Source organism: Primulina eburnea, chromosome 11, assembly GCF_022965805.1.
Source record: "Primulina eburnea isolate SZY01 chromosome 11, ASM2296580v1, whole genome shotgun sequence".
NCBI classification, from domain to species: domain Eukaryota; kingdom Viridiplantae; phylum Streptophyta; class Magnoliopsida; order Lamiales; family Gesneriaceae; genus Primulina; species Primulina eburnea.
In genome coordinates, this window is record NC_133111.1 from 1,408,027 (window position 1) to 1,422,915 (window position 14,889).

The 14,889-nt window shown below is 36.3% G+C and overlaps 2 protein-coding genes across 3 annotated transcripts; both read left to right on the forward strand.

Annotated features, from left to right (window-relative positions):
- Positions 1–1,346: 1,346 nt before the first annotated feature.
- On the forward strand, positions 1,347–3,319 carry LOC140804803 (probable 2-oxoglutarate-dependent dioxygenase SLC1). The gene is made up of 5 exons (XM_073160938.1): positions 1,347–1,369; positions 1,619–1,900; positions 2,059–2,306; positions 2,470–2,803; positions 2,902–3,319. Exons 2-5 carry the CDS (start codon positions 1,646–1,648, stop codon positions 3,142–3,144), a joined length of 1,080 nt encoding a protein of 359 aa, XP_073017039.1. The 5' UTR covers positions 1,347–1,369; positions 1,619–1,645; the 3' UTR covers positions 3,145–3,319.
- Positions 3,320–5,521: 2,202 nt separating this feature from the next.
- LOC140804198 (uncharacterized) lies at positions 5,522–14,503 on the forward strand. Of its 2 annotated transcripts, XM_073160047.1 has the most exons (20): positions 5,523–6,421; positions 7,057–7,128; positions 7,248–7,452; positions 7,534–7,633; positions 8,243–8,338; positions 8,445–8,534; positions 8,658–8,864; positions 8,962–9,043; positions 9,119–9,178; positions 9,262–9,314; positions 9,414–9,580; positions 10,865–11,078; positions 11,176–11,233; positions 11,327–11,383; positions 11,485–11,730; positions 12,506–12,570; positions 12,698–12,754; positions 12,845–12,938; positions 13,750–13,890; positions 13,976–14,503. In XM_073160047.1, exons 1-20 carry the CDS (start codon positions 5,891–5,893, stop codon positions 14,108–14,110), a joined length of 2,730 nt encoding a protein of 909 aa, XP_073016148.1. In that variant the 5' UTR covers positions 5,523–5,890; the 3' UTR covers positions 14,111–14,503. The 2 variants fall into 2 exon arrangements, with proteins under 2 accessions (XP_073016149.1, XP_073016148.1); XM_073160048.1 differs by lacking the exon at positions 13,976–14,503 and having other exon boundaries at positions 5,522–6,421; positions 12,698–12,749.
- Positions 14,504–14,889: the final 386 nt, after the last annotated feature.

A 14,889-nucleotide genomic window follows, 5' to 3' on the forward strand; every position in this document is an offset into this window, starting at 1 on the left:
TAATATGCGTCAACATTTCAATTTTAACTTTTAAGATATATATATATATATATATATATATATATATATACGATTTTATTATCAGCATCGTAGATCCATTTCATGAATCCGGTTTTTCATTCATGTAACAAGTCGTAGAGAAACTTTAAAAGATAATATTAATTGAAAAAAAAAAAATATATATATATATATATATATATACCGATGGATGCCCAAAAATAAAAATATAATCTTTGGAAATCGATCCCGTCGCCCAAAACTCACGACTCTCACTTTTAAAATTGAACACACGCAAAGAGACCATAAAATAGCTGACTTTTGGATATCGCCATGGTTGACTTTTATATATATATAAATATAATTAAAGATCACGATGGTTAATTGACATTTTGAATATTGAATTCATATGATCTTTTTGAAATTATTGATCATAAATATATGTTTGTTGTTTGTCAAAATCGTAGGTTACATTTGTTTTTCTCTTGATATTAAACGAGTTGACTTATTATGTGAGAATTAATGCATGGTAGAGCCAAATACCATCTAAATCTATCAAGAGAATGTGTACACCAAAAATTCACTATGTTTTTCGTAAGAATAAGTTTTCTGAGACAGTCTCACAGATTTATTTTTGTGAGACGAATCGACCTTATTCATATCTAGAGAGAAAAATAATATTTTGGCATAAACAATAATACTTTTTCATGTTCAGGTTGAGTAATAAATCTATCTCACAAAATTGATCAATAGAACAATATCACACGACTTTTCGTGTTTTTATAATTTAAACAGCGGAGCCATTGATTTTACACCAGGTATGATAAGATACATCATATTTAATTTTTTTCTAAAAAACAATTATCATATCGTATATTCATGCATGTCATGCTGAATATATTCATGTCATTTTCTAAGACTTAAAACGCAAAAACTAGGACATTTTATACTAAAACATATCAAAGTCAACTCAATATTTGTTAACTTGTTATGATTCAATTATATATATATATATATATATATATATATATATATATATATATGTATGTATGTATATATATATATAGCTACGTCTATTATCCACGCACAAACTTTTGGCCCAGTTTTAATTTATTTAGACTTATTTTGTCAAAATTGTGGGTTCTTCCTTTCTCTGATATTTCACGAGTTGACTTACTTGAGAAATAATTAAAAGCTATGAATATATGGCATGGCTTACATTGTACCTATTGCTCATTTACAAAATTGTCAACGGTTCCCGATGCATAGAAACAACTCACTTGGAAATGTCCCCTCCGGTCTGATTCTTCTATAAATAACATTCAGTTTTCATCATTCCCACCATTCCAGTTTCCAATAACGTTTTTTCCAGGTTGGCACCTAATTCTATCCAAAACCCCTCATCCAAATTTCGACACCACCATCTGTTCTATTTTTCTGTACATGGATATAATATTGATTAATATAATATAATATAATATGTTTCGGGCAATATATGTTCCCTTCAAACTTAAAAAAACTGGAATTCTTCTGTTTCGATCTTCTTTTCAGTTAGAGGAATTGTTGAGATGAATACAGCATAACATAATCAACATGTTCGATTCGTTTTCGTGTGTCACAGGAATCTTTTCGGCATCGTACGTGAACAATGTCTCCAATGCGACACGAGTTGTCACATGAAGCGGAGTACCAGAAAGGAGTGAAGCGCCTGTACGAGAACGGAATCAAGCATGTCCCGAGGAAGTACATATTGCCCGAAACTGATCGCCCCAATGAAAATTCAAGGAGCGCCAAGCTTAACCTCAAGCTCCCGGAGATTGATTGTGCTCAACTCAAAGGTCCTAACCGGGATGGAGTCTTGGCCTCACTCGCATACGCTTGCGAAAACTACGGGTTTTTCCAGGTAGGATGTGAAACATAAGCCAGCTGGTTCAATTAATCTAGTAAACTTGCTGACTTCTATAGAAAAGTTATATTCATTCTTGAAATTGTAAATGTGAAGTTCATATCCGGAGGGGATGACTTATAAATATTCCTCATTGTCTGTGTTGATCGATGCAGCTGACAAATCACGGTATTCCTGAAGAGGTAATAAACCATATGTCGGACATGAGTAAGAGGTTTTTTGAGTTACCCATCGCCGATAGGGAGAAGTACATGTTGTCGGATATGAGGTCTCCTGTCCGGTACGGGACGAGCTTCAATCAGATAAATGACGAGGTGTTCTGCTGGAGGGACTTCCTCAAGTTAGTTTGTGATCCTCAGCCAGATGTCCTGTCTCACTGGCCACGTTCTCCAATTGACTTGAAGTAAGAGTCAACTCAAAATAACATAAAATATCAAGAAAATGAATTTGCACACACGTGCTAGTATATATATTTTTGGATGACATCGATTGTCAATCTTATGTTAATAACGCGTAGTGCTGACTAAATTTCTTTTTGTTGGAATATTGTGGTATAAATTCAACAGGGAGTCCGGGGTTGCTTACGCTAAAGCAACCAAATTGTTGTTTCTATCACTCGTACAAGCCATCCTAGAAAGCCTTGGAATAATAAATAGAGGTGGTGATGATGGAATACTAAAAGAACTGGAAAATGGTAGCCAGATACTGGTTATGAACTGCTATCCGCCATGCCCCGAACCCGAATTGACGGTGGGTATGCTGCCACATTCCGACTATGGGTTCCTAACGCTTCTGCTCCAGGATGAGATCCGTGGATTGCAAATACACCACCAAGATCATTGGGTTACTGTTGAACCCGTACCCGGATCCTTTGTGGTTAACGTTGGAGATCACCTAGAGGCACGCATTAGTGTCCTTGCATAGACGAACAGTCAATATAATATATTAAATATCTATGAATAATCCAATAATGCATTTATTTTGTTGGTATTTTCCAGATATTTAGCAATGGAAGATACAAGAGTGTTCTTCATAGAGTTCTGGTGAACTCTAGCAATTATCGGATATCGATAGCCTCTTTGCATAGTCTCTCTTTCACCAGTACAGTTCAGCCATCTTCTACGCTTATTGATGAGTCAAATCCAAGACGTTACAAAGACACTGATTTCTCGAGTTTTCTCGAGTTCGTGAAATCTCGCGACTCCACAAAGAAGAATTTTATTCAGTCGAGAAAATTATAGCGAAAATAAATAAATAAAAAAAGGTTCTAGAATCATTGGTGGTCTTCAAAGTTCATCTGTGGACAACATGCATACTGTATTGTATCATAAAATTAGAATTAGAAAAAAAAAAGTTGAAGTATTAATGTCAGTAATAAAGGGTGTGATGCCCTTTAGTTGCACCGAATAGCCGGAAATAATCCGTAATAATCCTTTGTTGAGATAGCAATGGAAACTTTTGGCAATTGGAGTAAAATCATTTTATGGTCTATTTACGGGCGAACTTCAGGCCCAGAAGCCCATTTGGTAATTACCAAAGTCTGAATCAAGCCCAATTCGGATTCGGAACCAATGGAAGTATTCAAATCGATAGAAGATGATATTTCATATATTTCGAAACTCAATTGTGGAATATCTGAACAGAATATACTTTCAAGTATGATTCCAATACCATGTTTAGTGCTTACGTACGCCTCCTATGGATCAACTCTTTTCTCTAAAAAAGTGTTGGGAGAGAATCTGAAAAGAATAATTTGCGAACAATACATGTTGTTTTGTCTGTAGTTAGACACTCTAAATTATTATTAATTTTCACAATCCCGACAAAATGTTTCTTTTTCTTTTTTATGCGAAAGGTATAACTTTTGAGCTCTTGAAATCTTAGTCAGATACCTTAGTCAGATACGAAATAGATGACAAACAACGTTAGAAAATCGATTTGCAATGCATCCATAGATCCCATGTTGTATTTTCATATAATATTATTATATTATTATTATTATTATTATGTCTTAGGAGAAAATGACGAGTTGCAGCAAATGGCATATCCTTTGGAAGATGCCAACTTCCCACACTTTGATCTCCCTCTCTTTCCCCACTTTTCCCCTCTCTTTATCCAAAAGTGACCACAAAGTCACCTCACTCACTCTTTTATTGCTTTCAACTTCTTTATAACTTCCCAACATCCCCTCTTCATCAAACCCTCTTGATGTCGCCAACACTTCCACGCACACGCATATATGTGTGCAAAGAATTGGTTGTGCTAGGCTAGGCTAGGCTAGGCTAGCTATCCCCACGACGTATTCTGATCGATGGCTGAGATCGGAAGCATCGAGGAGGGGGCCGGCAGTGGTGGAGTGGGGGTGGCTCCATCAGTTGCGTGACTATGTTTTTATATAGGGCAACTTCTATCCTTTGGCATTCTCGACTCTCTTTATGTAGTACTGTTGTATGGCCGGCGGGGGAAGCTCCAAGTTTGGTCTGAAATGTTATTGTATTTGATTGCTTTTTATTTGAGTAGAGCTAATTAATTAGAGGTCGACTATTTGGGGAATAAACATATTGTTTTCTTCCAAGTCTGTTTGTATTTGATTCATGCAATATCATGAAAGTCACCAGCCTCAATGGCATTGTCGGACTCAAAGATTTACTGAAATCTGCGGCTTTATACTTTTTATTATGTAAGAAAATCAAAGTTTAAATTAATTCATAAAAGTTTGTAACATACTTTTATAAGAACGTGAGTTTACTCTTTTGTAGAACGACGATAAATTTAAAACAATTTTGTTATAAGAGTTTATTGTGCACTCACGTGTGTTTTAACCAGAAGCTATATTTGTGACTATATAAAAAATCAATGATTTGATGATTGTGCATACTGGAGTTTGGTTAAAATATATTTAAATGCGAAGCAATTTAAACTAAATGAAAATCAAAATTTTATAGGTAGGTACGTACTTAGGCCTCGAGTAATTTAAATTTTGGTCTAGAACTTGTTGATCTACCAATTTATACAAATTTAAACTACTCCTAAAATGTTCTTATAGCCTAGATTGAAATTATTAATTCATTAAATTAAGAAACATTCAAAAAATATATATATGTTTAGTTAGCAAGACAAAGGTCGAAATATATCCAATTAGCATGACCAAAGGTAAAATTATACTATATCATACGGTGATTAAGTTTTATGTTGGTCAATTATAGGACAACATCGTAAAAATCCATAGGCAAAAACTTGTGTGAGACGGTCTCACGGGTCGTATATGTGAGACGGATCTCATATTTGGGTCACCCATGAAAAAGTATTACTTTTTATGCTAAGAGTATTACTTTTTATTGTGAATATGGGTAGGGTTGACCCGTCTCACAGATTATGATCCGTGAGACTGGTCTCACATGAGACTCACCCAAATCCATATTCAGTGTTGATCATTCCGTAGAAATATGGAAGCCACGATTTTCTTGTACGATTCGCATAATCTGGTGAATAAGGCGTGTGCCTTTGGTTGTGAATAGCGACTTTAGTTGTAATTGGACCGTACCACACGGTGATCACAGCAGCGAGTCCGTGACTCGGGGTAGACAAGAGGGGTGTTTTTGTATCTCCTCAAAAAATTTAAATTTGTTTATACCAAAAGAGTTGCGTAAGTTGCTTCGCTTCATCGCCAATTCTCTCTCAATTTCGAGGGTTTCCATCTCTAATTTACCCTCTCGGCTACCGAGAAATTCGAATCAACCTACTTTTTTCTTCAATGCATGAAATTCAATCCAGTTTTCCGTAAGCTGAATCCCTTTCTTTCCGTTCGCTGATGCTGTGTTCCCGGGCACGGCATCAGTGAATTTAAAAAACAGATAAAGAGGAAAAAGAAACAGCATTGAAGCCTGAATTTTGTGTTGAAATTGTTTGTTTGGGACAGTTAAAAACGACTGAACTCCGTGTCAGGGAATTCGGGTTCTCGGACCCGAGGCCGACCGGTTGGTTTTTATGGATCACCGCTATGGAACAGGGGTTAGGACGAGTGAGACGAATGGTTACGCCGTTTATTCGAGGAGTGGGCGGTTGAAGAGTGGAAACAGGGGCAGAATTGGATATTTTGATAATGTCCTAGAATGTCCGGGAATCTCCAGTAACGCCGCGGTGGTAGTACGTTCGGACTGTGAGATAATAGCCCGTCGTGGTGACTTTGTAAATGTTGGTGGAGTTGAGGATAAATTAGGCGACATTAGTGGGACTGAAATGAAACGGAAGCCCATGAGGGCGGTGATGAGAGATGGTCACCGGAGATTTACGCGATCGGTACTGAGATCAAAGGTCGAGGATTCTAAAATGGAAGATGGGGTGGATTTTGAGGTCGACGGATCGGAGGGTGCGACAGTGGCTGCACCGGGTAGTCCGGCGAAGAAGATGAAGATGTCCAAAAATATCCTGATAAAAGGACGCCCGACAACTGTTCGAGAGCTCTTAGATACTGGGTCGTTAGAAGGGTATCCAGTTTTCTACAATGGTGGCAAGAAGGTAGTATGATCGGCCACCAGTTTTGTTTTACTTTTATGATTGTTATTATTGTTGTTATTGTGGTGGTTAATTATATTTCTATTGTCATTGTTATCTAGCTTTCACTTCATTTTAATTTTGAAATTTCAAATGGTGGAGGAAAAGATGTTAAGATTATCGTTCTTTGATAGTTTTTCCCACAGAGAATAAATCAAGCTTTTGTTTCCTAGAAATTTGTTGTATTTGAAAAACTTTTTACTTGAAAATAAAAATCGCCAAAAAAATAAATTATCCTGCTGATGCCATTAATGATTCTGTCTCAATGTTATTTTTGTCCATACACAAGAGGCATGGTGAAGGATCACAAAAGCTTTATAACACAACTATTAGCACTATTGCTTAGTACTTTGGATTTGTTCTGCGGATGCTTATGGTGTTATGTGATTAAATTGGGAAGTTGTTATGCATAAATGTTTGTAGGAACGTCTTCAAGAGTTAAAAAAGGGAATTGATTTGTCTCCTCAATGAATTAACATGTGACTCTTGTTATGGTATTACAGATTGTATAAATTACATTTAGCTTTTTGTTTCTCAACCACTATTTATGCATGGGACAGTTTTATTTCAGAGTCTTAATTATTTCTGCTTTCATTTAGGGGTTTCCTCTGCGGGGAACCATAAAAGATGGCGGAATCATTTGTTCTTGCAGTTTGTGCAAAGGAGTTACGGTGAGTGCTTATTTATTGAGTAGTTTGGTGTGATCACCACCATGAAGTCTGGGTGCTATTTTTTTTTGCTTTCATGCTTCTAAATATAATCCTAAGATCCTGATGTGTTAACTTTATAGGTAGTACCTCCTTGTAAATTTGAACTCCATGCCTGTAAATCATATAGACGTGCATCTCAGTATATATGCTTAGAGAACGGTAAAAGCCTCCTGGACATTGTCAAAGAATGCCGCAAAGCTTCTGTGAAGGTGTTAGAAGAAACCATACAAAACTTCATAGGTCCCATGCCCATGAAGGAATCTTTTATCTGTCACAATTGCAAGAGTGAGTGTTGTTTATCATCTCAATCTTCTTGCATTACATGTATTCTTTTGCAAAAGATAACTTGGTGCCTTTTTATGCTAGAGACTTTTCTTGCGACATCATCTGCAAAGGCAGAACAACTTTGTGATGCTTGCATGATTATTGTGAGTTCAGATGCTGTTGCAGAATGTGTAAATTCTGGGTATTCTTTCTATCTGAGAGATCTTGCGACTATTTGCATTTCTTTCAAACTTTGTAGGTGGATATGACCTGCTTGGAAGCTCTAAGCTTTTTTTATTAACTGTTGGACATGTAACATGACTAAAGTACACATGAAGCATGATGGAAGGTGTTTGATTATTTTTGAAAATTAAATAGTTAATCAGTATCGTGTCTGTTCCCTATTTGCAAATTTGATGGTTGCAAGGCATGGAGTTATTGGTAACCAGTTGTTAGATGTATACTCCGGATAGTCCTGAAGTGAGAGCTAGGACCGACAAGAACTACATAATATTTGTGGAAAAATCAGAAGTCTTGTAAATTCAGATTTTTTAACTATTCTTGAATCTCATTTTTACTCTGCAAGTGATCTTTGTACTTGCCTCTTATAACCGTCATTTTTGCAATGTTACTATAACCAAATCTTGAACCATGAATTTGTAGGATTACTGATGAGCTGTTTCAGTCTTTCAGTTTCTCTATTGTGCCTTCCTGATGCAACTATAGAACAATTATCAAATCATTAACTTATAAATCATAATAATTGAAGTTCATCCACTTTTTAACTTAATTTTTTGTTTGTCTCATTCAGCCCTTCTGGGCCAGTTCTTACTTCTACAATTTCTGAGAATACAGAAGGGCACAACACTCCACAATGCAGAAGTCATCGAGGAAGGAAGAAAAGAAAGTGTGTATATTATATGCTTTTCTTATTAGTCCAATAGTGCTTTTCCCTACACTGATCGGAAGGAAATTGTAGATTAAGAATCATGCCACCATGTTTGTGTCTTTAGGAATAATGAGCTGGCTTCTGATTCAAAATCTTCCGGAAGATCATCACCCCCAGTTTCAACAAAGAAGGGAAAAGGGGAGATTACAAATACGTGAGTTTAAATTTTTATTGATCACTTTTCAAGTGAAATGTAATTTTCATTACTTGATTTGAAGTTTTGTATTAGTAGCTGTAATGTCTTCACTTTTGATATGCTTTTGTTTGTTGTGTGAAGGAGGTCACGATCATCTTCTGCGTCTAAATGCCGTGTAAGCGCTTCAGTGAGGTATACAAGGTCTGTGTCTTATGTAAATACAGATGGTTGTGCTTCCTCGCACGGTTTACTGAAGAACAAAAATAGTGGAAGGCTCTCCAAATCCTCAGAAACTGGATCTCCGTCTATCTCACTGCAATCAAAGAGTTCATGGAAGATAACTAAAAAGTTGATTCCACTTGGATATTTATATATCATTTTAGCATTGCATTTCATGTATATATTTTCCACTTTGGCATACAAGAAGTGTTGTACTTTTATCCAGGGATCAGAGGATGCACTGGCTGGTTTTCGAGGATGGTGGATTACCAGATGGAACTGAAGTCGCATATTATTCCCATGGCAAGGTGAGTTAGATAACAGCTAGATGCTTAATCTTATTTTGATTTTTCGGTTTGTTAGCTTCTTTTGTTTGTATGCAGAAATTGCAAGATGGCTATAAAATGGGATCAGGAATAGTTTGCCATTGTTGCAACACTGAGGTATCATTCAATTTTTTTTTTTTGAGTTTGAAAGTTCTGCTTGTTTTAGCCAATGTGTTGATTCTTGTACCTATTTTGAGCAGGTCAGTCCATCTCAGTTTGAAGCTCATGCTGGTTGGGCATCCCGCAGAAAACCGTCAGCCTCTCTATCTGTTTGTCTGTGAAATATCATCATCAAACACTTTCTTTTAATGTATATATTTTTAGCCCTGACGTCTTCCAGTTTTTTCTGCAGCTATATGTATATCTACACATCTAATGGAGTCTCCCTCCATGAATTCGCCATCTCTTTGCTGAAAGGTCGTAATGGTTCTGCAAAGAATAATGATGACTTGTGCATCATTTGTGCGGATGGTGGGAAACTTGTGCTTTGTGATGGATGTCCTAGGGCATTTCACAAAGGTAATTTTAGATTTATATGTAGATTGACATTGATTTATGGCTTGCCACGTTTCACACAAAGAATCCTAATAACAATCGACATTTTATAACCTTTTATTTTCTCTCACCCCAGTCTTGTATTTTGGTGGGCAAGGGGCAGCATTGGATTGTAGAAGCACTTGAAATTTCAATGAGATTTGATACTATCAAGAGGGAATATGCTGCCTGCTTTATTTTGTTCTATGTGGCTCAAGATCCTCTTTTTCTTACCATGTATTGTCAGCGTCATCCTGATTCATTGTTCCCTGTTCTCTTGTCTGGTTTGAGTATGTCTCAAACCGTGTGAGATCAATAGCTTTCAGGAATCAACTATATTGATAACTGGTTTTGATTGTTGTGCCGCATGAACTTCATTAGGTTGTGTTTGAGCTATAAATCTTTTACAGGATTCTGCAGATTTGAACTGCCAAGGTTTTCCTTGATTGTTGGTTTGTTTGTGAGGGAAATTATTTTCTAATGCTTCTGTACTTGTTTCATTTATACAATTTAAAAGATAACATAATTGATCTCAATTATAAAATTATTTGCAAAAGGGACTTCCTCGCGGATGTTGTTTTAGATTATCTGGCACTAATGACAGTTCTTTTCATCAAGTCCCTACTGCTAACACCCTGCCCCCTAGTGTACTTTACGAAACCAATGGCATTTGAAGCCATATATCAACTCATAAGTCTTATCTCAGTTGCTACTTTAAAATAATGTAATAAATTATTCTGCCGAGGAAGATAATTTTCTGCATTATAGGCACAGCTTTTACCAAAAATTAAATGATATGTGGTTCAAAAAGTTTTTTATTTTGGCGCACCTGTTAAGATAAAGCAGCATTTTTGTGGAATATTTGTGGGTAGCAATGCATGTGCATGCATCTGCCTGCATATCTTCCACTTGATAAGCTTTTGTGTTGAAGTAATGAAGGTTTTAGCCTGCAATATCTGCTAGATTTATTTTATATGCAAAATATATAAGGTTTTGCTGTATGTGGCTGGGACCAAAGAGTTGTCATTGATTTAAAAATTGAGCCAGTACCGAATATCAGTGCTGGTCAATGACAGGATAACTGTAATTTATGTGTCCCACACATCCCCCACCCCCCAACCTTGGTGCTGTTCTCTCAACCTGCTCATTTTCAGTGCATCATTTTCTAAAATTTTTTGACGATGATGTGTCATTAATATATAAACGTATGCACATGTGTTCTGTTTCTTATTGAGTTATGTTTAATTGCGTCCACTTGTCGCTTTTCAGAATGTGCATCATTGTCATGTATCCCTCGTGGTAAATGGTATTGCACATACTGCCAAAACATGTTTCAGAGAGAGAGATTTGTTGAATCCAATGCCAATGCTGTTGCAGCTGGAAGAGTTTTAGGTATTGATGCAATAGAGCAGATAAAAAGCCGTTGCATTCGCATTGTCAACAGCCCCGAAGAAACTGAGTTACTAGCATGTGTGATCTGCAGGTAACATATTTTCCCCTAGATAATTGGCTTGGAATTTTGTTTTTGAAACTTGAAGATTAATTTTGTTTGTTTACGTCTGAACTTATTTTGCATGCAGGGGCCATGATTTTAGCAAATCTGGTTTTGGTCCACGCACTGTTATACTGTGTGATCAGGTGTTCTTCCTGCTTCTCATCTTAGTTTGTCCTGTTCAACTGAGTATTGTCAATATGGAGACCATTTTCTGATTATAATGTCATGTTTCGCAGTGCGAAAAGGAGTATCATGTTGGCTGTTTGAAAAAATGCAAGATGTCTGATCTAAAGGTGTACATTAAATAAAAAAGATTACCTGTATGCTGTTCTTTTGTATTATTCCTTTTTGTTCGCCTGTTTCTAGTTCTGAATTTGATCCAATTGTTCAACAGGAACTTCCCAAAGGAAAGTGGTTCTGTTCTGTGAATTGCAAGAGGATATACACTGCACTGCAAAATTTGCTGAATAATGGGGCGGAAAAGCTTCCAGGCGCTACTTTAGATGTTGTAATGAAAAAATGGGAGGGGAAGAATTTAGTTGCTGATACTGATCTTGATGTGAGATGGAGGCTCTTAAATGGGAAAAATACTTCTCGTGAAACCCGAGTGTTGCTATCACAGGCTGTGGCAATATTTCATGTAAGTTTTGTGGAATCTTAACTTGTTTGTGATTTCACTTTTGCATGTGTACAGTGATTAGTTTCTTGTTTTTGAGTTGGTGCGCAAATTGCGTGAGCAAGGTTTAGTTCGCTGTTGGTTTGAAAACATACTGTAGTAGTCTTCCTTTGTGTTATTAAATGGAATTGACATCCAGTTTTCTTAATTGCAATTACTTCTGGAATTCAATTTTCATGACCTTATCTAGCTGAGACTTGAAGCTTCATCATTATACCGAATGTTGGATTTGTGTAGGTTCTGATTATCTATTCTATCCTATGTGGCTGTTGGCAAGGCACATTATCCAACATGTGATGTTTCAGTTATTGTGTTATTACTTATTAAAGAATTTGAATTGCTTCATTACGATGATCTATTTCCCTTGTTAAAATGGTTAATACTTTGTAAGAAAGTAGGTATCTTTGTTGGGCCATGTATTTGTATCTCAAGAGCAGTTGGATCACTGATGATGAAATGGTTTTGCGTCAGCTACAGTTGCCCTCATGTCTTATGTTGCTGTATATGTGAGAATAACAATCAAAGTGTGGTACTTTGGCTACAGTGCAGTTCATAGTATTTGAGCTGATAAATACTATTCATTATAATTTTATTTAGGGACAGATGCTTGGTCCAAAATGATACGTTCTGGTTAACATTTTTCCAGTCAACCTTAGTTTATATGATTCATGATTGGTAGTAGTATTTGTAGTTTAATGTTTTTTCGGGACTTTTCTGTATTAATTTATTCTGTTTCCAGGAATGTTTTGACCCAATTGTGGATTCAGAGACTGGAAGGGACTTCATTCCGTCTATGGTTTATGGGTATGGTTAACATCTTGTGCCTTTTACCATCATGGCTAAACTTGTTGCGATAAATTTCTGTGATGCATCGAGTCATATAACTGTGTGTTTTTCTGTGGGTGTTGCTCCCCTGTCTTCGCATTGACAGGAGGAATATAAGGGGTCAAAACTTCAGTGGAATGCATTGTGCTATATTAACAGTAAAGTTAGACCCATTTCTCACATTCATGCTTTCTTTTCGTCTAGCTACTGCTGATGTAACATTGTATTTTTAACATTTTTGCCTATGTTGCAGTTCAGCAGTTGTATCAGTAGGGATCCTGCGGATATTTGGGCAGGAGATGGCTGAACTTCCATTGGCTGCAACATGTGTCGGTTATCAAGATAGGGTATGTTTTTTCTTTTTATATGACTCATCAAGAATAGTAAGAAAGGTCTTTGGAGGAAAAAATGACTATTAAATGTTGGTGCCTTGTGTCAAAATTGAACTGGTGCCTATGTAAATTGACCGAGGTCTTGTATTTGACATAGAATAAGTGTGTGATTTCTCTATTGGGAATAATGTGAGGAATAACCTAAGCAAATTAGCTATCCAACGATTGTTTTGTTCGACTTAAATAATTTGAGGAAAAATATTAAGTTGCTTTTGGTTCGGAATAATACGAGATAGATAGAGGGATTTGATTTGGAAAAAAGATTCGAAACTCGAATTTCAGATGACATTTGAAATCCAAACATGTAATTATCCAAGAGTGGAAGTTTATAATAGACTTGAACTTGAGGATTTGAAATTTTTATTTCCAATATCTCTGTCCAAATGTAACCTTATGTTAAGTTTGGATAGATGGATTTGTCCAAATCTAACTTGGGTGTTTTTCAAACCTATGCAAATTAGTATAGTATTTGCTTAAATTAATAAAAAGTGGATTTGCAATTCATCTGGTATAAATTCATCCAAACAAATCAAATCAAATAGATATAAAATTTGTCATTTGATCCGATTGTGCCCCTGTGTATTTGAAAACATTTTAGAAATGGTGTTATTTGTTGATCACATTTTAGTTCAATAAATATCAAATCTTGTTCGATAACATCAACTGAAAGAGCGTCTTTGTCCTTTTTTTTTCAACAAGATTTCCCTCGTCAATTTTGCCTGTAAAGATAGTTGATGGCCTGTCTCATGGTTGCATACCTTTGCAGGGATACTTCCAAGTTCTGTACACATGCATTGAAAAATTGCTCGCTTTCTTGAGTGTGAAACTCTTTGTTCTCCCAGCAGCTGATGAGGCAAAATCAATATGGACCAAAAAGTTTGGATTCACAGCGATTACTGAAGAGCAGGTACACTAGCTAGAAGTTAACCAACCCTCGCCAAATTCCCTCTCCCTCAAACAAGTAATGATATTTGATATTCTGTTTGTTGCAGCTCTTGAATTACAAAAAAACATGTTGGCAAATGATAACTTTCAAAGGGACGTCTATGTTAGAAAAACAAGTTCCGAAATGTCGTATTATTAACCAAGATAAATCAGATTCCATGCCTCCCAGCAGTGACGAATAAAGCAAAGCCATTTCTCCTCAATGATTTTCATGATTTGTCCCGCTATCTAGATAGTGTGTGAGTGAGTTAAGTACTTGCAGGTTGGTTGATAGTTAGTCGAGATGGAAAAGGACTCGAACCTGCATAGGTATTTTGCCTAGTCGGCAAAAGGTCGAAGCGTAAAGTTATCGTGAGTGGGTTTGTTATATTGGACAACACAATTCATGGCCCTGCAAGCTAGCTGTTCGTGAGGTAGATTTAATTTATTTATGTTTATTTATGTGGGGTACTATTCTCTCCCTCCCCCGGCTACTCTGCCTCGTATATTCGGTATGATCCCAAATGAAGCACCATCATGATGTAAGAACCAAACAAAAACATGCTATTATTAACAATAAACAAGATTGAATTTTTCTTTGGAGAGGTCATATAGGTGCAATCGAGCTCGAGTATACAATCCAGTTCGACTTGACATAAGTTTAATATGCTCGAACTTGAGCTCGAATCAATCGAGGCTCGAGAGATTAAGCAGTTTGAGTTGATTTTTGATCGAACCACTCACGAGGTACTAATAGCTTAACTCCAACACTCGGAGAATAAAATATAAATGACCATGGAGGCTGCGGTTACCTAACGATAGGATGGATGATTGAGATTTTCGAAAGTGTTGTCAAAATTATAACATAATTAACCATTGTTTTTACGAAATTATTAGCTCATTCCTCAACCATTACGTTTGTCGTGATTTATGGACTAACTCTATTATATGTAGTCTTTGCCGGTGATGATTGTTTTTATTT

What these genes read in the sequence shown, in the direction of transcription:
- LOC140804803 (XM_073160938.1), top strand. Translation starts at nt 1,646, where the DNA reads ATGTCTCCAATGCGACACGAGTTGTCACATGAAGCGGAGTACCAGAAA. An exon ending in AAAACTACGGGTTTTTCCAG is followed by an intron (nt 1,901 to 2,058) that starts GTAGGATGTGAA and finishes TGATCGATGCAG; the next exon opens with CTGACAAATCACGGTATTCC. An exon ending in CGTTCTCCAATTGACTTGAA is followed by an intron (nt 2,307 to 2,469) that starts GTAAGAGTCAAC and finishes TAAATTCAACAG; the next exon opens with GGAGTCCGGGGTTGCTTACG.
- LOC140804198 (XM_073160047.1), top strand. Translation starts at nt 5,891, where the DNA reads ATGGATCACCGCTATGGAACAGGGGTTAGGACGAGTGAGACGAATGGT. An exon ending in CTGTTATACTGTGTGATCAG is followed by an intron (nt 11,234 to 11,326) that starts GTGTTCTTCCTG and finishes CATGTTTCGCAG; the next exon opens with TGCGAAAAGGAGTATCATGT. An exon ending in TGTGCTATATTAACAGTAAA is followed by an intron (nt 12,755 to 12,844) that starts GTTAGACCCATT and finishes CCTATGTTGCAG; the next exon opens with TTCAGCAGTTGTATCAGTAG.